Below are 27,564 nucleotides of genomic sequence, written 5' to 3'. Positions count from 1 at the left end.
TCCTTAACCCAGAGACCCTCCCCTCCCTTCTTAACCCAGAGATCCTCCCCTCCCCTCCTTAACCCTGAGACCCTCCCCTCCCTCCTTAACCCAGAGACCCTCCCCCCTCCTTAACCCAGAGGCCCTCCCCTCCCTCCCCAGCTTCTGTTGTTTCCCTTGCTCCATCTTTAGTGACAGACCCCGCCTCCCCAATCAACCCTCTTGGATGCTGGCTGGCAGCCCTTAGTTCTGCTACTTGCTCATGAACTCTGCCATGGGATCCCTTTAGCTCCCCCTACTTGGCCTAAAGTGGCCAGGTTTCTGGGGAGGATGGCAAACACACTCTCAAACAGAAAAGTGTTGGTGTCCTATATCACCAACTCTTTCACCTTTATTAAAGAATTCTCCAGTGTATTTCCCAGTTTTAAAACCTCTCCTTGCATGGTTGGATTCAACTATTAACCTGTTACCTGTGGAACCCAGCGGAGTCTGGGGCCAGGCTAAAACACATGCAGACAAAATCTACCAAACTAATACCACCCAGCCAGTTGGGTGTGAGCCAGTCCCCAGCCTTGACCCTGAGTGGAATTACAGTGCTCCAGCTAGGAATCAATGTGTAACTGACCTCCTGGCTAGTCTCTGCAAAACCACTCTAAAAGTGGTAAATTATTTAAAAACTCCAAGAGGTCATCCAGGACAAACACAAAAAAGCACCTCAATTCCCAGACTGCCTTACAAAGGCCCTCTTACAATATATCAATCTTGATGCTGAGACCCCAGATAGGAAACAGCTCCTGATGACCTACTTCATCTCCTAGAGTTTCCCTGACTTAAATGCCTAGAGAGGGACCCTGATGCCACAGGCAGAAGTCTTAGCTGTGGTCTTCGATGTGTACCATGGGAGAGATGAAAAAGACCCCAGACCAAACATACCTGATGCTAACCAAGGCCTTTCAGCTGGCCGTAGCAATTGCCCAGGATCCCCTGACTCCCAAAGCCCCGAAACCTCCAGATCCACGCCTCAAATGTGATCAGGAGGGTCACTGGGCCCAGGCTTGCGGGAGCCCTCATGAACCACCTTGAATTATGTCAAAGGTGCCATCAAGGCAGACATTGGGCTGTTGACTACTCCATGTCCCCATGGAGTGAGGACACCAAGCCCTGCTTGCCCTCCAGCTGACCTCCTATGACTGCCATGGATGTTGACTGAGAAGGCCCAAGCTCCCTTGGCCTGACCACTGCCATCTCTTCCTACACAACTCCTTCCATTTGGACACTGCAGTCACTTATGCAATCCACGTGGAGTTTTAGGGAACCATCTCTCCTTCTCATTCCCCTATGGCTGGGGTAAGGGGACAGCCTCACTAACCTCACCAACTCCACCACTTAGCTGTATCTGCAGGGGCATTCCTCTTATCCACTCCTTCCTACCCATACCAACGCCCCATCCCCTTGCTGGAGAGGAACCTCCTAGCCAACGTGGAAGCCTCTATTTCCTTCCCTCCACCATCCTCGTGACCACAGGCTCCCCAGTTGTCACCCTCCTCGCCGGGGTGATATCTTGCTTGTACAAACAAAGCCTGTCTGAAGTTCAGAGAATGGAGCTTCCCACTAGGTAACCAAAGAGGCACACACCTACAGACCTCTATGGTTAGCTGGTGGCAAGCTCCGGTCTCTAGCCTTTGGACTGGCTTCATTCGTGCGAGCAAGGTATCACCCCACCTCATTCTCCTCCAAATCACATAACCCAACATACCCTTTCCTTGCCAGCCTCCCAGGTGCATTTCTGAGCACGGGACACCTGAAACCCCTCAGTAGCCAAACATCTTACCCTCTCATTATTCAACTACAAAACCCTTTCACCCCCATCGGGGGCAAAAAAGTGAGACATTGGTTCTGGTTGTTTGGGAAGTTTTGTGTGTCTGCTTTGTGTTTGAAGATTTTTTGTTTTGTTTTGTTTTGTGTGTCTGTGTTTCCTGGTGTATCCATAGGATTTGTGACAAACATGGGAGACAAGACAGACCTGGGTCAGGCTCAGGTGAGTGTGTGAATGATGGTGGCCACTGCATGGTTTGTTTCTGATTGGTCTTCTTTGAGTGTGCGAGCTTTCTGTGTTCTGTGCTTGATGATTGTGGGATTTTTTTTTTGCCCTTTCTGCCAGCTGCCAGTCACCACAGCTAAGGCCACTTGCCAGGGTTGGTTTGAGGGCCAGGGCTCAGAATTCATCTCTGGGCTTTCTGGTCACTGGATTGAGTTTAGCAGGGACTCAAATGTCTTTTGAGTGTGGATGGCATTAAAGTTCTGCTTTATTGGAAAGCCGGTTCTAGGGTTGGGTTATGGCTCCCCTTCCTCTAGACCCAAGCATGTTTGTTTAAAGGTTTCCTCCAGAAGCTCTGTCCCACGTCAGGCAGGCCACCCGACTGTGACAGAGAGAGGAGGACAAAACAAAACACAGAGATTTGCACTGATTGCTGTAGAAACAACTCTGTGTGTCTCTGGTAAATGGCTAGAGGGAGAATGTGAGAGTTAAAGTAAGTTCTGAGGGTCTGAGAAACTGTAAGAGGTCTGAGGATGCGAAAGCTTAGGAGAGTCCTGAGGGCATAGGACAGTGTCTTAAGGAAATGAAAACTGCTTCAGATTTCTTCCCCCGCTATGCTATCAAAGGCTCGGGAAAGTCTATACTTAGGGATTCAAACAGATTATTCAGGAGGTAGGAGACTGGTGGCCATCAGCTGGTAGCCAAAAGGAGACAGCTGTCCCTGTAGCATTTAAATTGACTTCTAAAACACCTGTCCCTTATTCTTGCTTTCACTATATCTGTCTTAGAGTTTCTATTGTTATGATGAAACACCATGACAGAACAGCAAGTCGGGAAGAAAAGGGTTTATCTGGCTTACACTGCCATGTTGCTGTTCATCACTGAAGGAAGTCAGGACAAGAGCTTAGACAGGGCAGGATCCTGGAGATAGGAGTTGATGCAGAGGCCATGGAGGGGAGCTCCTCACGGCTTGCTCAACCCACCTTCTTATAGAGCCCAGGGCCAGCATCCCAGGAATGGTACCACCCACAATGGGCTGGGCCCGCTCCCATGGATCACCAATTGAGAAAATGCCTTGTCCTGGATATCATGGAGGCATCTCCTCAACTGGGGCTGCTTCTTCTTGGATGACTCCAGCTTGTGTCAAGTTGACGCACAAGACCAAGTGGTACAGTGATCAAACTAGAGGTTACTGTTGACATTGGACAGAGACTTCCTTATCGATTCTGTACGGGACATAATGCACATTCAGGAATGCGTTCTACCATTTGTGCAGAACGGGGGATGGTTTCCGTGGACCACTATGGAGAATGCTGCTTGTGTGTTCCTTCTGGCAGAGAGACTGTAAAATCTGGAGGGGATGGAAAGTACCAAAGAGATAGTGTCTTCCAGACACAGCAGGACGGATCACATATAAAGTCACAGAAACTGTGGCAGCCTGCACAGGACCTGCACAGACCCAAACTAGACTGGGCCCCAGTGCTAAAATGGGGAAATAGACACAAGTTCCCATCCCCAACCAAGAAGCTATCTCCAGTTAACAACTGCTCCACACATAAAAATTAGTTTCTCCAAGGGAGTCTCACTGGGCATGCGAACCACACTTAAGGGCAGGCCTCATGCCCAGCAGTATGTGGCCAATACAAAACAAATGCAAAGCTAGTTTTGGAGGGTTGTTTTTGTTTTCTGTCTCTAATTGTTTTGTTTGGGCTCTTTATTTATTTAGTTTTTTTTTAGCTTACCAGTCTTTGGCTTGTATATTATGATTTCTGACTTTGAGATTTTTTATGGGTTTTGTTTGTACATGTATACATTTTTTCCTGGTCTTTCTAGTGTTAAAAGTCTTGAGGAAAAAGACCAGTTCCACAATTCTCCAATTAAAGCAAACTTCATTTAGTACTGGCCAGGAAGATGGACACTGGCAGGGTCCACACCCCAGAGACTGACCCCGAATTTAATTCAGTCAGATGTTCCTAAGGCAAACCCCCACAGGACTATGGTACTTCCTGCCTTCCACTCATGGGTAAGCATACATCCTGACATACTTCTGACATACTTCCTGCCTACGTATCTCCTACCATGTGTGATCAAGCACATCCTGGGCAGTTGGGGAAACAAGCCTTATTTTTAGTGAAGTGGAAACACATGGCTCTATATCTTACAAGAACCACAGCTGCCAGCATCTCAGGAAATTATCTGTCCTTGGGCAAGTGGGGCTTACGGATCAACTTTTACCCTTCCATTGCCCACTTGAGTTGCAGTAGTGGGTAGCTGTTTGTTTGTTTGTTTGTTTGTTTTTTGGTTTTACGAGACAGGGTTTCTCTGTATTGTTTTGGAGGCTGTCGGTCCAGCCTGGCCTCGAACTCACAGAGATCCGCCTGCCTCTGCCTCCCGAGTGGTGGGATTAAAGGCGTGCGCCACCAACGCCCGACTGTGGGTAGCTGTTTGAATTTGGATCTAGTAACCATTAGTTTAATGGCACCCAGTGGGAATTAATGTATCTATTTAAGGCTTTGATGATGCATGGGCCAATAGTATTGGGTAGAAACAGAGGGGTCAAAGGCCCTGTGATAGCTGACATCAGAGTTATTCTGTGTCTTAGGCAGGGTTCCTATTGCTGTAAAGAGACACCATGACCACGGCAACTCTTATAAAGGAAAACATTTAATTGAGGTGGCGGCTTACAGTTCAGAGGTCATGGTGAGAAGCATGTAGGCAGAGATGGTACTGGACACGGTGTTGAGACTCTTACATCCTGACTCACAGGCAACTGTGATCTGAGACACTGAGCAGTACCTGGAGCGTATATGAGACACCAAAGCCCACCTCCACGGTGACACACTTCCTCGTAGAAGACCACGCGAATCCAAAAGACCGCACGGCCTAATAGTGCCACTCCCTTTGGGGGCCATTTTGTTTCAAACCTCCTCACTGTAAGAATGGGAATTAGCCCTTGTTAACCTTGGGTCCCTTTTTCTTCTGTTGTTTTTGAAAACAGCCAAACGGTCTCTGACGATTCTTGCGTGATTTGCAGAGAAACAACAACTTTCTCTTAGAGCCACGTGTCTCCTAGTTCCACATAAGGCAGGAGAAATGCCCTATCATTTTGTAGAACTGTTTCCGCTAAGGAATCTACCTTTTGATAGATTCAGGACTATCTGGTCTTCACAGGTCCCTTTCCTGATATGCCGATAGTGATTTTTCCTTCTGACCTAATGTTACAGCCTGTTGAAGATATGAGGTGATTTTCTCTCTTTCACGACTGAAACTAGGATGTTGGCGTCAGGCCCGGGAAGGCTGGGGTGCTGGTCAAAGGCTGGGAGGGGGTTCAGTCAGCCAGGGGCGTTCATCAGAAGCATCTGGTTTGCTGAGCCCGTTGTAGAGACGGGGAGCCATCACATTGGCTGGACCGGTTCACGTCAGCTTCCAGCAAGTCCAGGGCTCCCAGGCATTTGGAGCAGTTTGTAGTCAGCAGCTGACTCCTGGGTGGCGTCTGTCAGTCACATGGAAATCTGCTGAAACAAAGATAGACCAGGGACAGAAGTTAAGATTAAGTTAAAGAAAAACCACACATTTGGATATTCCAGACCCATAGTCCTGGTAGTTGGGGGAGGTGGGGAGTTAAAAAACCAGAGGGGAGAGAGAGAGAGAGAGAGAGAGAGAGAGAGAGAGAGAGAGAGAGAGAGAGAGAGAGAGAGAGAGAGAGAGAGAGAGAGAGATCATGCCCTCAGAAACACACAGGTGGGGAAATTTAGGCTGTATGAATCTGGAGTCCATTTGACTTGTGAAAGGTAAATCCAAATCTTTTGACTTCCTTGACACCCTGATGCTTACATGAATTTTTTGTTTAAAGAAGAGATAAAGGTTTTAGATATATTAGTGTCACTGCTGTTTGAAATCCATATTGTAGGAAAAACAGCTAAAAGGTGTCATGTTTTCGAGTTATAGTGGAAGCTTTGGTTTAAAAAGCATGAACCCTTTTCCCTGGTTCAGAGAGCTGGACATACGTATTTGACAGAGATTTTTTTTAGCATGATGAGAAGTACCTTCAAGTCTATACTTAGCAGACAACCAAAGGAAATTTAAAATGGCAAGCTTGTGACCGACAATGGAAGTTGGTGCTTTGTCTATGTATCAGAACCCACTGATCACTATCAAAACTCGGAGCCTTCAAAACAGGGGGCAAAGAAATCTGAAACATTTTCATTACCCCAGATTCCGTTCTTATTCCTATACACTTGCATTGCTACTGAAAACACTGGCTTTCGCATCTTCAGGCACCTTTTAGACCCTCCGCTTACTTAAGCTTTTACGTTCTCCATCCGGCCATTTGCCAGAGATATGAGCAGTTGCTTTGCTTTTTTCCCAGCAGCCCTTGCAAAGCGAGCTTTCTTAAATCCCTTCGTCTTGTTTCGCTCTCCTTTCTCTGTCAAGGTAAGGCAACTGTGATCCACTGGGTGTTAAGAGAAGCTTTTTCTTTGGTAGCCGCTTTGGTTTATCCCCCGCCAGTCGCCTGGGCTCTGCCGCATTGTAGTCCCCAAATAACACACAAGACGCTGTATTAATTATGAAGCTGTTGGCCTTGCTTGTTTCTTACTGGCTAGCTATGACTTAAGTAATTACCCCATAATTGTTAATCTAAGTATTTCTTTTACCGGAGAATAGTTCCGGGCTCCTACCCCATGGCGTCACATGTTGACTCTCCTGTGTTTCTCCTTCCCAGAATCCTCCTGGATTCCTAGCCCCACCTATCTAGATTCCTATTGGCCAGACATATACACAGGACTTCCTCAACAACTGGGGTTGGGGTGAGAGGGGAAAGGGAGACCACAGCAGGAGGTGTTCTGCTCCGGGGTTGGGACTGCGCTGGGGGGGGGGAGGCGGGGGCGGGGAGGGCTGGGACTGGAGGACAGGGAGGAGAGGTGAGGATTGCAGGCCGCCTACCTGGGGTTGGCTTAGCAGTGAGGGGGTGCTCTGCTGGCGTTGGGGAAGGAAGTTAGGAGGGGCAGATCTGTGGGGTCTGCATGAGATGGGGTCAAGGGGAAAGGGAAGGTCACAGTGGGTGTTTTTGAAGAGCTTGGGGTAAGACTGGGAGATTGCGTCTGGGGAAACGGAGGGAGAGGTGAACGTTTGTGATCCATCTACCTGGTTCCCTGGCAGGGGTGGCTTGTAGGTTAGCTGGGAGAGGCTGCTGGATTTGGGCTACGATCCAGTTTTAAAACATCAAGATCGTCCCCCAAAGAGGCACTACCCTGTCGCCATCCCCCCTTCATACCTCTGACCGCCCTCCAGACCTAGGAAACAGCTAATCAACCTTTGTAGCCTACTTTTGTCTGCTATAGTGATTTGCCACACACTAGCTGGGGTAATGTGTGGTCTTTCACTTGACATCACTTTTTCAAGTTCATCTATGGGATATCCAACTATGATATGGCCATCTATACACGTTATTCCTTTTATTTTCATTGTATATTCTGTTGCATGAGTATATTGCATCTTTAAAAAAACGTATTTGTCGTGTGTGTGTGTGTGTGTGTGTGTGTGTGTGTGTGTGTGTGTGTGTGTGTGTGTAACTTTCCCACCTTGGATTTGTTAATACAACTGAAAATGTCACTCTTACAGCACCACCTTGTGGACAGTAGTGAAAATACATTCTTTGGTTCCATCAAGGAACTAAATGATAGGAAGTTTTGCATTTGCCAGCTGCCCCAAGTCCTTCTTGGACAGAGACTCGAGAAGTACTTTACATACAGGGGGGTGTATCTCGTTGGCAGAGCGCTTGCCTGGCATGCATATAGCCCCAGGTTAGGTGGTGGTGTTTGCCTATAATCCCAGAATTCGGGAACTAAAGGCAGGGGATCAGAAGAAGCTCAAGGTCAGTCTCAGCCACCAAGAGTTCGAGGCCAGCCTGGGATCCTCGAGACCCCCCATGCCTCATAAGTAAAAGTTAGCAAATTAATTGGGTGAAACTGGATGCTATGAAATCAACTGACTGAATCCCCTCAAAGTTGGTCCTCTCTGATTTTAACGTAACCATTTCCTAATACTACCTCTTACTTAGATTGTCTCTGGTGACCACTAAAAATGCCTTAGGGGTGTATGACAAGACGCATCTCTGCAGTCCACTTTTCCACTTCTCTTCCTGCCACCAGGCTCTTTTAGCTTTCCCTGACTGCTGGGGATTGGACTCCAGGTCCCGTTCATGTGAGGTCAGTGCTCTGCCTCAGACCCAGCCAAACGCATCTGCTAACGGCAAGTCACAGGGACACCTGGAAGAGCCCGGGCAGCACTCTGGCGGGCTTTGCTGACCTCATCCTGGGTCTGGGCTGCTTTTCTCCATTGGGCTTTCTCTTTCACTGGTGCCGTGAGTGTCCCCTGCTAGTGTCTTCTAGGTGGTCACGCATGCTCTGTTGTTCAGACTGGCTCCTGTGGGCATTTGGGAAGTGTTTTCCCCATGTGAAGTTAGACAATACCCTTCCCTTCCCTCCCCCTCCTCTTCCCTCCCCTTCCCTTCCCTCCCCTCCCCTTCTCTTCTCTTCCCTTCCTTCCCCTCTCCTTCTCTACCCTCCCCTCCCTTCCCCTCCCCTCCCCTTCCCTTCCCTTTCCCCTTCCTCCCTCCCTCCCTCCTTCTCCAAAGAACGACCATCAGACCACTTTTTTATTTAAATGTAAACACAATGTAATTGCCATGTGGGAAGCCCCGTTTTCTTTGAGGTCTGTCCTCCTCTGAGAGGCCCCTTGGATTTCTCACATCATGGCAAGTCCCTAGGACCTGACCATGTGATGTCCTGCAGTGTTGGCCCAGGTCCTGTGCAGCCCAAACCAATTCTAGCCCATGGGAGAGCTCCTCTCTCTCTCTCCTCTCTCTCCCTCTCCTCTCTCTCTCCCTCTCCTCCTCTCTCTCCCTCTCCTCTCTCTCCCTCTCTTCCTCTCTCTCCCTCTCTTCCTCTCTCTCCCTCTCCTCTCTCTCCCTCTCCTCTCTCTCCCTCTCCTCTCTCTCCCTCTCTTCCTCTCTCTCCCTCTCCTCTCTCTCCCTCTCCTCTCTCTCCCTCTCCTCTCTCTCTCTCTCTCTCTCTCCTCTCTCTCCCTCTCCTCTCTCTCCCTCTCTCTCTCTCTCCCTCTCCTCTCTCTCTCTCTCTCTCTCTCTCTCTCTCTCTCTCTCTCTCTCTCTCTCTCTCTCTCTCTCTCTCTCTCTCTCTCTCTCTCTCTCTCTCCCTCTCCTCTCTCTCCCTCTCCTCTCTTTCCCTCTCCTCTCTCTCCCTCTCCTCCTCTCTCTCCCTCTCCCTCTCCTCTCTCTCCCTCTCCTCTCTCTCCCTCTCCTCTCTCTCCCTCTCCTCCTCTCTCTCCCTCTCCTCCTCTCCACACCGGCCTCCTCCTCCCCCTCTTTGGGGAGGGAACAACCTTTCACCAGCTATCAGAACAGAAACTCAGATATTACCAGTCTCATGTCATCCCCCCCTTCCCCTCCCCATGCAGCCTGCCTGGGCTCAGTCCTCCCTTGACCTTTTGGGCGCTTTCCTCACGGGTCCGACTTCGGATCCCTGCAACTGGACCTCAGTGGACTCTGATCACCCTGACCCACCAAGCCCACGGCCACCCAGCCAGTCTCCTCTGGGCTCTTGCCAGTCTGTTTTCACGTCAAGGCATTTGTTGAAAATGTAAATCCTGCCAGGACTATTAAAAACCCTTCAAGACTCTAATGCCCCCTGGTGGAGACCGCCCCCTAGCGGGCCTGTTCCTCACCCACTCTCCACCCTGGGTTTCTGCAGGTTGGTCCTGAGGGCTTCTGCGTTCTTCCTCTTCCGGCAACCCCACCCACAGAGCTTGCTACCCATGTGCCCATCCATCCTTTGCTCACCCCGTTACCCTTGCTCGGCCCTGCTGCCTCAGCCTAGCTGACTCTTCCTTGGAGATGCTCTCCCCACCCCCCAAAGTCTTACAAAATCGGCATGCCCAACCACCGCCATCCCTCTAAAGGCTGACCTCAGTTTCCAGCTGGGAACCATTGTGGTGGGTGTTTGACCCAAGGCTGCCTCCTCGGGACAGTTTCGGTCCCGGGAGAGTCGGGAGGAGGGAGGAGGGAGGAGGAGGAGGGAGGAGGGAGGAGGGAGGAGGAGGGAGGAGGGAGGAGGGAGGAGGAGGAGGAGGCCGCCTGCTGATTTTGCTGTGTTTTCAGGACTGCAGCACAGTGCCTGTCACCTGGGAAACGGCCCCTGTAGAACCCTACTATGCACTCAGTCCCCAGCTGCTGGTCCTACGTGGGGACAGTCTAGGAACTCTGGGAGCTGAAGTTTAGGCAGAGGAAGTAGGTCACCGAGGATGCATCCCTGAAGTTATGAATGAATGAATGAATGAATGAAGATGATGTCTCAAAGGCCCATACCAAGGCAATTATGACAGTTGATAACATGGTTACTCATGTGTAAGCAGGGTCAGGTCCAGGTGTGACTGAAGGTCCTGTGTGATCTGGACCGCTCAACACAAGTCTCATCTGGTTGCATTGGGCTATTTCTGTAGGATAAAGTACAGGAGGACACCCAGGCCTGACTGGTTTTAGCCTAGTCCTGTCTGGGCTAGTGACATCAGTAAGCTTATACTTGAAAAAGATGATCCACGTTTCCCCTCTGATAGTAAACTATTCTTCTGAGGACTATCCTAGTCTAGGCTTCTCTTAGTCAGTTATATTGCTCTGATAAAATCATGAGCATAAGCAACTTGAGGGTAAAGGTTTTAATTCTTTTAATTATTTTTTAGATTTTAATTTACATTTATAGTCCATCATCAAGAAGTCTGGGCTGGAGCTAAAGTAGGATCCTGGAGGCAGGAGCTGATGCCCAGGTCCTGGAGGATGCGGCTCACTGGCTTGTTCCCAAGGCTTGCTCAGCCTGCTTTCTTTCTCTTTTTATTTTTAAATTTAAATTTAGATTAGAAACAAGGTTGCTTCACATGTCAATCCCAGGTCCCTCTCGCTTTCCCTCCCCTCCTCCCGTGCCCTCCCACCAACCCCCCCCATTATCCCCTCATTTCCCCAGGGAGGGTGAGGCCCCCCATGGGGGTGTCCATAGTCTGTCATTTCATCCAGGGCAGGCCATGGAACCTCCCCCAAGAGTCCAGGGCTCAGCCTGGGATCTGGCGTGTTTGGCTCTCGCCCGGATGAGAAGCTCTGCGGCCTTCCTAGTCACTGGAAGGCACACTGCTTTCTTACAGCACTCAGCACTCAGTACTACCTATCCAGGGATAGCACCACCCACAGTGGCCCTCCCACATCAATTGGTAACGGAAGCAAGGCACTAGCAGGTTGTATACAGGCAAAGCTTATAGAGATGTTTGTTCAATTAATGGTCCCTCTGCCCAAATGACTCCAGCTTTGTGTCACACTGACACAAAGCTCGCCAGAACAAGGTTGGCTATGGGGAAGAAATTGAGGAACAAGGGCAGGAGTAGAATATAGAGGAGTTGGGCTGTTTTCCACAGGCCGCTGTAAGGAGCCCTGTGCTTTGGGCAGATCCTGCATTTGTGCAGCAAAGGCACCCAAGCCCAGCCATACAGGAGGAACCACAGTTGGTCTCAGAGAATCATGGACCCCTCCCGGACCAGGGCCTAGACTGTTCTTGGTCCCAAAGAATGCCCTTATTGCTTGCGACTTCGTGGTATCTCTTGGATGGACTGCTTTCTGACAGAATACTTTCTAATATGCCTTTAAGATTTCCAGTCACAACTGGAAAAGAGACAACTTAATACTCTTAGAACAAACTGAGGTTTGCTTTGGACCCAAACCTCAAAAACAAAACAAAACAAAACCCACAATGTTGCTAAGACTATAACAAACAAACAAACAAACAAACAAACAAGACCCAGAGACAGATACTGGAGTTCAACCTGAAGCTGAGGGACGCAAAGCAGCCAAGCTACCAGAGAGCTCTTGCCTCAAAAAGGGATGGGGCGTCCCTATTCTCAACGTGGCTGGAGAATGAATGCCTCCTATCCTCATTGTGGCTGGAAACCGACTACTGAAGACCCTGCTCCTCCTTTATACCCCTCTAGCTTGGGGACTAAAGGCGTATGATCCCAGGTGCCGAGATCATCTTTGTGTGAGCTGTTTCTCTTTAGGACTGGATCAATCTTGTGCAGATCTGGGGGGCCTTGGATTCACAGAGATCCTCTTAATTCTGAGTCCTAGGATTAAAGGTGTGTACCCCCACCTCCTGGCTTCTGGCTGCTGGGATTAAAGGTGTGTACCTGGCTTCTATGGCTTGTGGCTGACCTTGCTTTCCGAATCCTCAGGCAAGCGTTACTTATTTAAAATTCTGGGCGAACCCATCAATGATGACAACACCGTGATCAGAACTCTGAGCCACAGGCTTTCTCCTCAGACAATTTATTACTCGCTCTCAAGCTTTCTTCTCCGCTCAGGTTATACACTGCTCTTGAGCCAAAAGAAAAGGCATCAAATAAATTAATGTGGACAATGAGTGCACAGACATTGTCCCTTGGAACCTGTCCTTGATTTCCATATCCAAAGCCCTAAATCTGTGAGTTAGCAGATAGGGTTTGGGGGTGGGAAAAACATCTAGATGCTTTTCCTGCACGTCTTCTAGAAAGAATATGTGTCTAGTCTGTGTATCTTTTCAGAAAATGTGTAGGCATTTAGCATAAGAGAGAACGATCACAAATTCTTTTCCCCCTTGAACACTGAGATGAGGTTTTATTTTTGCAGAATCTTATTTTGTGTAGGAGTAAGACTGTCTCGGCTTATGGTTATTGTTGTTATTTATATCTAGTTTAGGAGAAAGGAACACACGGAGTACTGGTAGAAGAATGTGTCTTTCTACCTGATGCCTTGACTGCATGAGTCTTCCATGACCCTACCAGAGCTCCCAGCCCACGGGGAACAGACCCCTCCCCAAGCAGGGGAAAGAAAGCCCATCTCCACTTTACTGAGAAGAATCCGCTAACGTGACTGTGTGAGCTGTGTCCTTGGAAAGGAGCACTGCCTGTACCGGGAAGGCTTGACGGGACTTGAGTTCTTGCCATTGCTAAAAGCTGATGATGTATTCCTGATGACTTCATCCTCAAATGGAAGTGAGCTTCCCGCCTCAGTCCTGGTGTGTCTCAGAAAAAGAACAGTCTGGAAAACATGGAGAGGAGAGACCGCATTTTCCTCTTCTGAGTGAAATGAAGGATCCACTGTTCAGAGCCTGGGATAGAGACACGTTCTCTACAGCAATCATGACGGCAAAGGCACGGCCAAGAGGGATGAGAAACCGCAGTGGTGTTTCTCAGCGGGGCTCATGAAGGGAGACCGTGGGAATTACATGCCCGCCCACTTCGTCCCGTTTGTTCTGACCCTTCAGACTCTTCCGGTCTCCGTTTTAGAAAAAGGGACTGGTTCCATTCCAGTTGACGGTAGCCCCTCTCCACTTAGTTCTGATTGCCATTTCCACCGGAGAAAACCGTCTTCCTGATCCGTGCTCATCCTCCCTGTGCTCCCCTTCCCAGTGATGGGAGTGAGTATCTGAGGATGGAGTGGCAGCATTGATATCCAGGCCACTGGCCTGTTCCCAAAGAAGCCAGTGCACACGGGAAAGAGACAAGGTGGGCGGAGCTGGCTCAGGAAGCCTTAGAATTGATTAAATGCGGGGAGGTTCTTGCACTTAGGGGCCAGGCTTACTGTGTTTTGGTATGTGAATATTCATGTCATTTAACGCAACATGATGTGGCAACATAGGACCAGGCATGTGTCACTGATATTGTCAGGAAAACAGGTGAAAGGAAAGCCCACCACTTTTTAAGAAGAGATGTTTAGAAAGGGAATCCAGAAGCTGTCTTCCAGGTCTAGGCTTGTCTCGCAATGGCCGGGTAACATTTGAGAAGTACTTAAGATACCATCGCCCTGCTTCATCGATTCATTTAGTGGCTAAGCATTAGCAGCTATACAGCCAAAAATAGATGTTGGAGTACCTGCTTCATATGGCTATCGGGAATTTAATGCTTGTGTTACATACACTCTCAACACAGCACTCGGAACAGAATATGTGGGATTACCTCATAGGTCAGTAGAGTTAAAAAACGGCAGTAGATACTAAGGAGCGTGTGGCCAAAGTCACACTAAAGTTAATGAGTTAATATGTGTCTCTCATAGTTAAATAAAAGCATAGGAGCTGCAGGAATGTGTTCTTACAGCCATTTCTAAACGCAGGGAGAACAACAAAAGGTTACTCAACCCCGGGCTTATGATGCTAAATGTGAAGCCAGCCACGGACAAAGCCCCATAAAGGGATCCAAGATTGTTGGACAGAAGTCAAGTCTGCCCATTGTTGACACATTGTCAAAGATGCTAGTATTTAAAGACATTTAATCATTTTCTGCATGAATTTAAGGAACCGGAGCTGTAGTTGAGACAACAATGGTTTGCCTGTCTGTGTTTCTCCTAGGGCCGCTGGAGGTTTGCTGTTTACGTCACTGAGTGATGGTCTTGTGTTTGCCTGGATACAGGATTGCCCAGGTGGAAATCTGTGTCCCCTTTGCTTTGCACGTCTTTCCTGGGGCCTTGGCTAACCCATGCTTAAAGATAGGGTCTTGGAGAAAGATTTCTGGGAATTTGACTCTTCAGCATTTATTTCTTATCTTAACTAGAATTTGTTCATTTTCCTGTGTTATTTCTAACGCTAACACATGCTTTCACACACGCATTTTAAAGTCCCACACCAACGGATTTGGACCTAGGCAGGGACTTCATTTTAGAACCGAGTCTAAGTATTTCTTGCAATGGCAGCACAAGTAACCCCACAGCTGTTAAACAATGACAGCCACAGCTCCAAGTGCACCAAAGCCCACACTTGGGAGTCTCAAGTGCTCACCTATTGTAAGATGTGCAGGCTTCTTCTGTGAGGGCTGCCCGCTGTAAAAGTGCAGATCAAAGACACGCTCCATCTTCCAGTCAGACAAGAGCTGCCTATTTGTGCAGAAAAGGATGCTATAATTTCCATTGATGTTGCACAGCCAAATAGGAAACGTGGGCGTCTTCAGCATGCTGCCCACCTGGAATGGGAAAGGAGAATACAGATGGACATCTAGATCTTTCTGAGCAATGAAAGATGCTGACGCGTTCTCCTGGTTGCAAAGCAGCTCTGAGCTTCTCATTGCACATGTAGCTTGCAGGCCATTGTATGTGATATAAAATTCCCAACCAAAGCTTCGTGGAGAATGAATTTGTACCTATGAATTGCGTGGTAGAGTAGTGATTCCTTTGCTCTGAATGGATTGCTCCTCTTAAAACACAGCAGCCTTATGGAGAAGGCAAAGACTTCCTAGTTTGGCTTCAAGTGTGAGGTCATGTAAAGTGGTATGTAAATGTAGACGTGGAAAATGAGAGTGCCCATTCTGTCTGTGTCATTGGCTAGTGTAGTCACTCCCAGTGTGGCTCCCAAGCTTGGGCAACGTTTCAAGCAGCCAGTGTCAACTTTATGGTAACACTAACCATTTATACTGGAGGAAAGAAGCTTCTAGACAATGGAGACACACTTGTGCACACACACCTACAGGTTAGCATGTACAGTAGAGTATACTGGCTTCCTATAGCCATGGTGGGTTGGCATTGAGAACAGTGAAGACTTCGTCACAATTAGATGAAAGCAGAAAAAGGCAAGTTCAATGCCATGGCGGCGGGGAATGGCCTGACCTAGGACAATGGACTGGTCCTGTTCTAGATGGGAGATGTCCTCTTTTTGATTCCCTCCAGCTTTCTGCTGTGCAAATAAGGGGCTAAGCACGGCAGTTCTTATTGGTCAGTTCTTGGCTCTAGGGCTCATAGGACGGCAACTCTTGTTATAAGGACATGGTTGATTCTGATTGGTTGTTCTAAATGGTAAGATGGATCTTCCAGAGGTTGATACCCTATGGTTTTTTTTTCTTTTTTTTTAGTAATGGGACTACACCAGGAAGTTTCTGGATGTCTGTCTTGAGAGAGTGTAAGATTTGGGTCAACATGATATGGAGAAACCTTAGTCTCATTAGTGGTTCTAGATCTTGTCCTAGCTGGCTAAGCATCATCAGGTCTTTGTCTGTGAAGACAAGTGTGTTTCCAGGAGTTACAGTGGCAGTATAGATTGGAAGCCAAAAATCGTGAAAAGGGGTTGTAGCCATTACTGGGCCTCAGGCTTGAAGGGTTATTGGGAGCACCTAGGAAGGAATTAAGAACTTTGAGAAAAACTCTCTCAGGGCTTTGAGACAGTATCATCAAGGTAGAAGGGTGGCCCACACCTCAGGGGAAACTTTCGGAACTGGCTAGATACTCGTGAAACAACTGCTGTTCCTGAGAAACTTCACATTCAAGATTATTAAAGTAACTTGGAGTACTTGCAGAATCCAGGAAACTAGAAAGGGGCCACTAGAGTGGGGGATAGAGACGGGGCAGGGTGACCAGAATCCTTATGAAGATGAAGAGGGGATTAATGGGGATGCAGGCTTAGGCGGGGAGAGGGATGAGACAGTATGGTAGAAGCATGGGTAGATGGGGGTAATTAGGGATGTCTGAAAAGGTCCATATGGAAACTATTTTATAAATTATGTCCATATATACATATGCTATCACAGTTGCTATTGGATACACACCATAACTTAATGGTGAGAGCCTATTGCTTGAAGACACCACATACTTTGGTCACAGGACGTTAAAAAAAACCAAACAAGTTAGAACTGACAATAAAGCCTCCTACATGATGGCCAGCTTTTATAGTAAGCATTGGAAGATGTTGTGTAGGCTTCTGGTGGGGTGTGTGTTTGTGTGTGTGGGATCATTAACAGCTTTACTTAGATGTGAACTTGTGGATTTCAATAATGACCCATGGTATAATAGTGGCATGGGTGTTATAGGGTTAACTAGCCACTTTCTGATAGGATTCCAGGAGGAAACACACGCCTGGCACTTTAAGTATGACCAAGAACACATGGTTGGAAGCTCAAAAACTGTGGAGTGAACCAGCTGCTTTTATTTTGCTAAATAGATGCTCATCGTATCAAATTGTCATCTAAATTCATATCTCTATACCAGTAGACGAGTGAGGATCTCAGACACCATCAGAGACTTTCTTTGTGCAGTGGTTATTGCAGATACTCGCAACTTACAAAAGTCCAGAAAGTAAGTATCACTAGAGTGCTCAGCCACAAATGGGACATCTTCATCACCCCTCCCCAGCCAAGGCTCAGGGACCCTCTGGGAAGAAGGCGTGGAAAGACGGTTAGAGTCAGCAGTCAGGGAGGACTCAATAGAAACAGGGTCTTCTGGACATGACAGGACTGCTGAACTTGTGAGTTCACAGCATCAGGGGACACCTGGAAAAGACCTGATGAAGATCAAGCCGGTCCACATTGTAGCAGGGAGGGGCTCATGAGTCCCTGTTCCTGACTGAGGAGCTACGGACAGTTGATGGCTTCTGCGCGAGGGACAGTTAGTTTTCTTCAAGGGTTTGACCTCTAGTAAGTTGACCACACTCCCATGGGACTGACCAAAAGCATTATCTTTAAAAAGTTTCCAAGGGCATAAGTTTTGGAAAGTAAGTACACCCTCACATGTTTTCATGCTATCTCAACTTTGTTGTGGAATAGGTAGCTTCATTGTCTTCCAGTTATACATACAGCTTCTGCAGACATGTGTAGCTGTCTGTGTTCAAGAACCTGGCTGCATCTGAGTCAGGCCTTCAAGTTGCAGATCCTGCTGGTGGTGACCCTGAACCTTCAACAGTCCCTGGGTGTCATAATTTTATAGTGCACTTTATAAATGATATCTATCACAGGGGGCAGGCCCTGTGGAGATGGGACAGACTTTTTGACTCCCCATGGGAGGTTTTACCCTCTTTGAGGAACAAAAGTGGGGGAGTGGGAGGAAAAGGGATTAGTATGTAAAAAAGAAAGAAAAGCTTTATTATCCGAGAGAGAGAGAGAGAGAGAGAGAGAGAGAGAGAGAGAGAGAGAGAGAGAGAGAGAGAGAAATAATGTCTATCATTTCTTAAAGGCAGGGGAGCACTTTCTTTCAAAGGAGAGTTTTTCCATCATTAAGCCTTAAATATTAAGAATGATGTTTTAATAGAGCAAAGGATTAGCAGTCTACAATCCACACCACCAGAGAAGCTAGGAAACAAAAAAGACCCTAAGAGAGACATACATGGTCCCGAGGAGAAGGGGAAAGGGACATGATTGCCTGAGCAAATTGGGAACACCAGGTGGGGGTGGGGAAGGGAATTAGGAGAAAGATAAGGGAGAAGAGGAGCGGGGAGGAGGACGTGAGGGAGCAGGAAGATTGAATCAGGGCAGAGAGAGAGGGGCGACTAACAGACATTGTGTGTCCATAACACAAAGAGTGATGCTCTCTCTGCCTGGACTCTTAGGGGAGTGCCTGGACCCTACCTTGAATGAAATGATAGGCTCTAGATATCCCCTATGCGGAAGGAATTGGCAATAGGGTGGGAGGATGGGGGGATGGGGGCGTACGGGAGGACAGGAGGGGAGGGAGAGGGAACTGGGATTAACATGTAAAAGAAGCTATTTAAAATTAAAAAAATGTTAAAAAAAAGATTGAGTCAGGGGAAGAATAGAGGAGAGCAAGAAAAGAGATACCATAATAGAGGGAGCCATTATAGGTTTAAAGAAAAATTTGGCATTAGGGAAATATCCAGAGATCTACAAGGATGACCCCTAAGAATCTAAGCAATAAGGGAGAGGCTACTTTAAATTCCCCTATAATGAGATTGATGATTACCTTATATGGCATCCTAGAGTCTTCATCCAGGAGCTTCTGGAAGCAGAAGCAGAGACCCACAAATAAGCACTGAGCTGAATTCTTGGAATCCAGTTGCAGAGAGGGAGGAGTGAGGAGCAAAGGGGTCAAGACCAGGCTGGAGAAACCCACAGAGGCAGCTGACCTGAGCAAGGGGGAGCTCATGGACCCCAGAATGACAGCTTGGAAACCAGCATAAGACAGAACCAGGCCCCCTGCACGTGGGTGTCAGTTAGGAGGCCTGGGCAGTCTATGGGGCCTCTGGCAGGGGAACCAGTATTTATCCCTAGTGCACGAATGGGCTTTGGGAGCCCACTCCCTATGAAACGATACACTCTCAGCCTAGATACACGGGGGGAGGGCTTAGGCCCTGCCCCAAATGACATGACAGACTTTGATGATCCCCCATGGAAGGCCTCGCCCTCCCTGGGGAGTGGATGGGAGGTGGGATGGGGAGATGGTGGGGGGCATTGGAAGACTGGAGATGCTTTTGTCTTTAAGTGTTTCACTCTCAGAAAACATTTATTTATTTATGTTTTGTTCCTCTGTATTGTTTTGAAGGCTGTCTTGGAACTCGCTCTGTTGAGCAGGCTGGCCTTGAACTCACAGAGATCTGCCTGCCTCTGCCTCCAGAGTGCTGGCATTAAAGTCGTGCGCCACCGACGCCCGGCCAGAAAACATTTATTATTGTGCTTGAAACACAACGAGGTTCCTTCTAGTTAATATGTTAAGAAGGACACATCCCTAACCCAGCCAGTACACATAGTAGGCACTCTTCATTCAGCATGAGAATTAATGCCTCTAATCAAGGGTAATCTGAGTGTGCTGGCCAGTTTTATGTCAACTTGACACAAGCTAGCCATCTGAGAGGAGGGAAATGCCTCCATAAGATCAGGCTATCAGGCAGGCCTGTAGGTGTTTGCTTAATTTCTGATTGATGTGGGAGTGTGGACCACCCCTGGGCCGGTAGTTCTGGATTCTTTAAGGCAGCTGGGCAAGCCATGGGAGCAAGCCAGTGAGCAGCACCCTCCATGGCCTCTGCATCAGCGCCTGACTCCAGGTTCCTGCCCTGCTTGAGTTTCTGTCCTGACTTCCTTTGATGATGAACTGTGGTGCGGAGGTGTAAGCCAAATAAACCGCTTCCTCCCCGAGTTCCTTTGGTCATGGTGTTTCATCACGGCAATGATAACCCTAAGACACGGAGAATCTCACCTTGGAAGCAGGGGGAAATCCACACTAGCTACATGCGAAGAGAAATGGCCCTGGAGGTAGTTTCACACACGTTTCCCCCAAGTTGTGAATAGGTAACTAAGTATCCATCAGTTACATGGAACACGCTCTTTTCTAGGCATCCTCGCAATAGTACTCGCCTGGAGTAAGATTAGCATGTGTGCAGATATGACACACAGGAATAACAATTATTAATATTAATATTTTGAGACAGTTTTGGCACGTAGCCTCAAACTTGCCATGTAACCCAGGCTGGCCTCCAACTCATGACCCTCCTGCTTCTGCCTTCTAAGTGCTAAGATTGCAAGCGTGCGTCTCCACAGTCAACTGGAACAGGCAATCATTAATGTAAGAACGGGATGGAGTAAGCAGAAGGCTGGATGCTGCCGGTGATAAAGTGTCGTACCATTAAGTTCAGGTAGATCTCATGGTTGATTTTTAAAAAATCAATGGAAGTCCCTGTAAATTCTGGATGGATGCACTAACTGCATATATAGGTATACAGACAATTTGTATAAAAGCATTTTTCCATAGAGCATTTGTAAAATGGGCAAAATTTTGCTGTCCCTGGGTTGCATGGGCCTGGCCTGGTCCTGGCACCCCAGCACCGTTACTTCATACAGCAATGCAACTGTTGTCTTTGCTGAACTCAGAGAGATCACTTCTGAACCCCACAGTGACCGGATTTCACCTGAGCAGGCAGTGTTGCATGCCTGGAGAGAGCGTGGTGAAAGGAAAATGCCCCGCATGACTGTCCATGGCACTTTGGGTAACAGGAGATGAGCCTTAAGGTTACCACTGAGACAAACAGCTGGTTTAAAGAAATGTAACAGTTGGGGCAGACCTGAGATCTCCCAGAGACACGTGTGACTCTTTGTGTGACTACCAGGCTATTAAAACAATGTATTCCGGAGAAATGGGACTTGCTCCAGGATTCTTGTGCTGGGAGAAGGAAGAGGCCCCAGCCGTGGGATAAACTCAGCTCCTGGACAGAGCTTTTAACCAGGTCTAAGAACGTGTCAGGCTGCCTTACAGGACTGGAGTTGGACAAGGATGGGTCAATGAGTGGCCGGACCACTCATTGACCGGGACTGTTTAGGTGTGCACATCCTTGTTCCTCTCTTCAGGCTTTGATCACGTTTAGGACCCAAAGATGGGCTCATGGAGGCTGCTGGATCTCTCAGTCCCTCTTCCCAATGTGCCACAGGGACTAAATCTCCTTTCTGCTTTCCCCTGTTAACTCAGCTCTTTTAATTGGCTTACTGGGGACGGGTGGCTGAACCTGGATTTAGCCACAGCTGTGACCCCCCACGTTTGAAAACAGCAAGTTCCACAAAAGTCAAACACAAAGCACCTCCTGGTTGAATCCAATCAGCTGTCACCCGAACCCCTGCCCCACCCTGGACACACCATGCGTCCATTTGACTGACATTTTCCAGGTCAAGCGTTTTAATTGCTTTTGCATAGACGTGGTTTACCAGCCACTCCCCTCCCCCTTTGCAGGATGTTAAATATATTTTAGTGGTGAGATCCTACCAATTCTGAATTTGTGCATGTTGCCATGGTAAGAAGGAAATTAAATTTGATACGGAGGTACTATAAATAAAATACCTTTCTCCATAAGTTCACTCATTGTGTAATAAGCCCAGTGGTTTCAGTATTACCTTCAGCAACCAAACCCTCTGTCACTCAAACCGGTCTTTAAGCCTCTGTAAAACGGTAAGGGCAGTAAAGACGGACACATCCTGGCACTAGAGAGCAGGAACTGAGCCCAAGTAGGTTTTCTTTTTGTGCCAATGGCGCTTAGAAAGTGCCTTTGCATAATGAGACTAGTATGGCAAGCCCCCGAGCCCCAAGGGGGCAATGTGATGGAAGAATGGTGTCAGAAATGGTGTGCTTTCTTCACTGGGCCCTGGTGACAATTCCCGCGCATAGCTGTTAATGGTCTGGCTCTCCTCTCTGCCACCTGGAACACACAGCTGATGTAACTTCTCCGGCAGAGTTTGCAGGTTTGTTGTAGATCACGCTTGCGGGGTGTCACCTTGGTGGCTTAGTGGCGGAGTGTAGTGACTACCGCTCTGTTGGTTATTTCCAAGGTCGGATTTTCTTCCCATCAGACTCTCCAAAGGGAAGATGTAAAGAGGGAAGAGAGTGCCATCGGTTTGGAAGTAGGCGCTGCCAGGGCTGCTGCGGGAATGATCCTGGCAAGACCTAAACGGCTCCGGTCCCTTCTGAAAGTCGGAGCTGAGTTTTCTTCCCACTGGCAGGTGTAACCATAAGATGAGCCTCCTGGGGCTTTCCAGATGGTGTTAGACTCAGGCTGCTTTGTGCTCTCGCTTAGGTATCGGAGCCTCACGCTCAAACTTGTACCTTCAAATAGAAAAGTAACAGGGAGGCTTCAAAATAGTGCCTGGCCCCGTGGGTAGCTGGCTGCTTCCTGCGGGAACTGTCAGTCTGGCGGGCTCTAGGGGGCGTGCCGTGCCATCCGACGAGAGCGCCATCTTTTTCCTTTTCAAATCTCACCCACTGAGCTGTGACATTGGGACCGAAAGATGTGTGCTTTTTGCAGTCTCTGCAGCTTCGTCACAGCGGAAGAAAAGATGGACGCGAGAGCTCAAAGGCAGAGCTACACAGACGGCTTTCTCCTGAGCCGCAGAACCCAGCTGTTGGGCGGCGGCTCGCGGGTTGCCTTCTGAGCTCAGAAACCTTTCTCTCCCTAGGTTCTCCTCATCAGCGCGCACACACGTGCTTTTCAGATCTATTGCACACACCGTGCACAGAACCCACCAGACGCTCTTAAAGCAATGCACACCCAGTTGCACGAATGTGGGTCTCAGGCAGTGTCATCGTGCCTTCGAGCAGAAGCTAAGGGGCCCTGACTGTGGAGGGTCTCCGAGCCAGCACCGTGTGACATCACTCCGAAACCTTTTCACTTTCTCTCTTAAGCAAATGCCTGCTCTGCAAGGCATTTCCATTCCAGGTTGGAATGTTGTGAAATACTAAGTCGGTGCACACAGGAATTTGGTTTGCACACGTCTTAAGCACCAGTGAGCTTGTCCTAATGAGGGTATAAAGTGACAGCACCTGACAGACATGATACGCCTGTCCAGAAGTCAGATGGGGACAAACACTTTAGAAAGCATGCGACCAAGTACCTGTCATTCATAAACCCATAACAGCTTTAGCGTCAAACGACTCAACTGCCATGTGTTTTAAAACCCCTGCCACTGTCAAAATGTTAGAGCTCACCACCAATGCATCTGTAGGAAATACTAAAGGTGGAGTAAGATCAACCTGCATTTATGGCTGACTTTTAAAGTGCTAATTATAGCAAACAGTTACAAGAACTAGTATTTGTATATTAATAATTTATTGGAAAATGACTGGCAAAGCACAGCAGAGGCCGTGAGCTTTGGGTGTGTAGACAGAACAGGTCTCACAACCTTTCTCCGACATGTGATTGGTCAAGGTTTTGGGCAAGGTCCTCTAACTCCTTCTGGCCTTTCTAACCTCTCCACTGAATGACCGAGAACAAACTGGATTTAGGATTTTAGCTTTGAGTTATAAGTGGAGGAAGATACTATAGCTAGTGTCCATTGCTAGCACAAAGTCTGGGAAAACTAGGCGCTCTCTGCCCACGGCTGTCAGTGCTACAGTGAAGGAGGCTACTCCATACTATGTCCTCTCGCTACTGACTGCCAGGGGTAGGGAGAAATACACACGTGAGTGTGCCAAATTACATCAATGCTTCACGAGCCGAGAATTGTCCTGCTACAGGGAGATGGCATGGAAAGAATGAAACCATGCTTCATGTAAAATCAACTGTGTATGTGTGTGTTTTGTATATCCATGTTTCAGAGGGTTAAGTAAGCCGACTATCAGCCTGTAGCTGCTCTGTAATACATTAAAAAAAAACTCCAAGTGCATGACAGAAACATCATCATAAATGTCCTCAGGGTTTCAAGCCATTAGTGTACAATTTCAGGCAATTTCCACTGAGGGCACATTTACAGGCATCTCCCCGGGGAGAGAACACTGAGTCCAGGAAAGCAGGATGAAAAGTCACATTAGTCACTTTCCCAAAAGCTGGGAGCATTTTAGATTTGATTTCGATGTAGATTTAAAGTGACCCCAAGCAGTCTCTAGCCTCTGCCCTACTTCGAATTGGCAAGCAAGCCTTTGGATAGCGCCCCTGCGGTCCCCTACATCATGCCCTTTTCCAAGAGGGAAGGCTCTTGCTTTTTTTTTTCTCTCCTATGGGCTGTGTGCTGTCAACTGCCTTTAAGGTCCTTGAAAACACCCTCTTCTTATCAGAGGATATTTTAGGCTCTGCAGGTAATTTTCCTTAGAGCTTGGTTTAGTGCTGGATCCCTCGCAAATTCCTGACTCTGATGGGCGCTACCTCTCCGTGGTGGCATTTTCTCTCATGTGCTCCTTTTCCTCATACCAGCTTAGCTGCTGCTTTGCAAACACCTGCTCAATTTTAGCCTCAGATAGAGCTGGCAGCTCGTTCCCAAAGTCTTGCCATCGTTAAAAAGGGAACAAAAGGCTGCCCACCTTGCCAGCCCTGGTGAGAGAGGATACGCTGCTGCTTGTGGCTTCTGTTGAAATAGCGGGCTTCCCAGTTCCTCACGCCAAGGATTTAATCACGAAGCTGAAAGAGTTTATTTAATTTCCTCCTTTCTCATCTAGGGACAATCATGCCCTCATCACCCCCAGGGGACATTTGAAAACGTCTGCAAATGTTTGGGGGTTGCCATCCCTGGGGGTGGAGCCACCGGCTTCTAGTGGGTGGCACAGGTCCACAGCCACAGGCAAACGTTCCCAGCGCCCAAAGCTGAGAAGCCTACGTGGGACAGAGGTTTCTAGCCCTCAGTGATGGTAGGGGTCACCCGTAAGATTTGAGTTCACGTGTGCAGTGTCCCTCAGAGGAAGTAACATTTGGAGTCAAAACGGCGTTTCATTTATAGGACCCCATGCAAAAAACCGAAAAGGCAGGTACTCTTGCTAAAAACTTCGCAACGTGGAGCTCTGTGTGACAACACGAGTGTCTTACCCATGACATCAGTGCTGTCTGAGGGTGCCCCAGGCACTGATAACTTCCAGAGCTCTCTGAGTGGGTTTCCCATACAGCCAGGTTGATGTCATTGTTAACCAGCATTTATCACATGCGTCATTCTAGAACAGTAGTTCTCAACCTGTGGGTGAAGATCCCTTTGGATGCCAAACAACCCTTTCGTAGGGGTCACCTCAGGCAGTCAAAAGATGCAGGTATTAACGTTCTGATTCATAACAGTAGCAAAACTGCCGCTGTGAACCAGCAATGGAAATGCTTTTACGGTCAGGGTTATCACAGTGAGAAGTGTATTTATTAGAGGGTCATGGCGTTATGAAGGTTGACAACCACTGCTCTAGAACAATCAGCATATGTTACGTGTGGCCCACATAGGACTCACTTTTGTGTCTGGACACAGATCCTCCCAACTAAGTGATGCTGGCTGAGCCTGGCTGACCGTAGCTTTTGAACGTTATTCCTTGTCGTCTCCGGTGAGTCTCATGGGTGCGCGGGACATTTTGGCTTCCCATAGAGACTAACACGCACGATTCTGTTTGCTACAGCCCAGAGATCAGGAGAACTCAATGGTCATCTACTCAGAAGCATAAGCGGTTCGGGAGGTCTCCCCCTCTGAGGTCTCCAATTTCTGGATTACTGGGTAGGATTATTTTCCACTTCTGTAGGGCATTCCCTGCCTTTGCACCAAGGCTTCTAAACATGGGAGGCATTGTCCATTGCTGACATGTGACATTGAAGCCAGTGCCATGAGAAGAAACTTTTAAAACAAGTGTTCATTTGTTTAATGCATACAAGGGAAAAGGCACTTTCTTGGTTTATATCGCCAAGGAGTATCGAGGCTATATAGGGAAAGCAATATATTTATTTATCAGAGAGAGAGAGAGAGAGAGAGAGAGAGAGAGAGAGAGAGAGAGAGAGAGAGTCACACAGACCAGGAGTTAGAAGCGTGGCTGGCTTCCAGGAGAAAATGGAAGCCCCTTTTCCTTTCACTTCCTTTTATCTACCTTGACCCCACCCTGTTGGGCGGATAGTTTTGTGGGGTTCACTCCTACAAAGGAGTAAAGGTTAAAAACAGTCTTCAAATTGAGTTGACTTGAGGAAGAGCATCGATAGTAGCCCAGGTTACGTAGGAGCAAGACACAAGTTATAAAACACAATACTGTGAAAGAGCTTTGTCATAACAGAAGAAGCGCTAAAATTGTTGCCATTTTTATTTTTGTGCTCCATCCTGGGAACATGGTATAGCATATTTCTCCATTTTTTACAAAACAGAATCTTGGCACACTGCTGAGCTCTGAGCCACACAGAATACTAGACCATAGCGATGTAGTGACTATATATGGCTATCAGAAAAGCAAAACGAGCAAAAGGAACCCTTACTTCTGCCTGAGTTTTCTTCACCGTACTTACTAAAGTCTAAAGTGAACCTCCAGCTCTTCTAGGAAACGTGATAAGGGCCTATGACTGTAATCCATCTGCTCTCGTCTACGATCTACCAGGGTTTAGTCTTTAGCATGCATGTAGTGAGTTCTCTGCAGCCTTTAAGGGCACTAAAGGCCAGAATCTCACCAACATGTGAAGACAAATGAGAGAAGGATTGCAGGAGAGTAGCAGAGGATTGCACAAAGGCAAGGGAAGGAGACAGAGCAGTTCTGAAAAGATGGACCCTGGGTAGTGGGAGTGAGGGAATTTCTCTTAGTTTATTTGGCATTTTTTTGGTATGGTATACCTGAATTATACAATTAAGGAACAATGAGGAAACTTTCAAAACACATTTGTGCATAAAAGTTACCAGCCTGCCACGGTCAAAGGCTATTTTTTTGATGTCACCCAGACCCGTGTGTAAGATGCTGGGTTTGTGAATAGCACACACATGGACACAGGTGGAGAGGTAGGTGAGGTCACGGATTTGAAGCTGTCCTGTGAGAAACTCTGTACACATGATGGGTATCTGTAGCAGGACCATGAGAGAGGACAGACAGGACAGGTGCTGAGCAGGGCTTTGTTTGCTACCCAGGTTAGGACAGGAAGGACACGGATGCCCCCATCAGCGGGAACTGTCTTCCAGTAGTGTCAAGGCTACTCCAGAGAACCGCTGCTTTCCACTGTCCTTGCCTCTCCTGTTCGCAGGGTGGAAACTTTGGCTCAATGCCCCTTAAGCAACATCGTGGCGTGGGAAAAGTGTTTTCACTCTCTGTCTGCTTTTCTCTGTTTTGACAGGCGTATCAAAAAATGGGGGTCTCTATTCTAGTATTTCAGCAACAGGAAGCATATGCACACTCATTTGCATAAATAAAGGATTCGGAGGACTCCTGGGGCTGTGGCTACCTGGGCATGAAAGGGAGCCTCCATCCACCCGTGTATTTCAAATACTGTTTCTCAATAAGTGTTCTCATGTGGCTTTCACTAGATATACTTTGCAGGCATTAAAATATGTGAGATAAAGTATGAAGAACACAGACTTGGATG

The 27,564-nt window shown here is 47.9% G+C and overlaps 1 protein-coding gene across 1 annotated transcript in view; it reads right to left on the bottom strand.

Annotated features, from left to right (window-relative positions):
• Positions 1 to 12,217: 12,217 nt before the first annotated feature.
• Positions 12,218 to 27,564, bottom strand: part of Mindy4b (MINDY family member 4B) — a 31,489-nt gene continuing 16,142 nt past the window's right edge. The window contains exons 10-11 of the mRNA XM_040755204.1: positions 14,878 to 15,058; positions 12,218 to 13,532 (exon numbers count right to left, since the gene is read on the bottom strand). Of these exons, the coding sequence (XP_040611138.1) occupies positions 13,390 to 13,532; positions 14,878 to 15,058 (324 nt within the window). The 3' untranslated portion in view covers positions 12,218 to 13,389. The remainder of the gene's footprint in view (positions 13,533 to 14,877; positions 15,059 to 27,564) is intronic.

The sequence above is a fragment of the Mesocricetus auratus genome, unplaced genomic scaffold, assembly GCF_017639785.1.
Source record: "Mesocricetus auratus isolate SY011 unplaced genomic scaffold, BCM_Maur_2.0 Super-Scaffold_100011, whole genome shotgun sequence".
NCBI lineage: Eukaryota > Metazoa > Chordata > Mammalia > Rodentia > Cricetidae > Mesocricetus > Mesocricetus auratus.
This window is presented reverse-complemented; position numbering and strand designations above follow the sequence as displayed.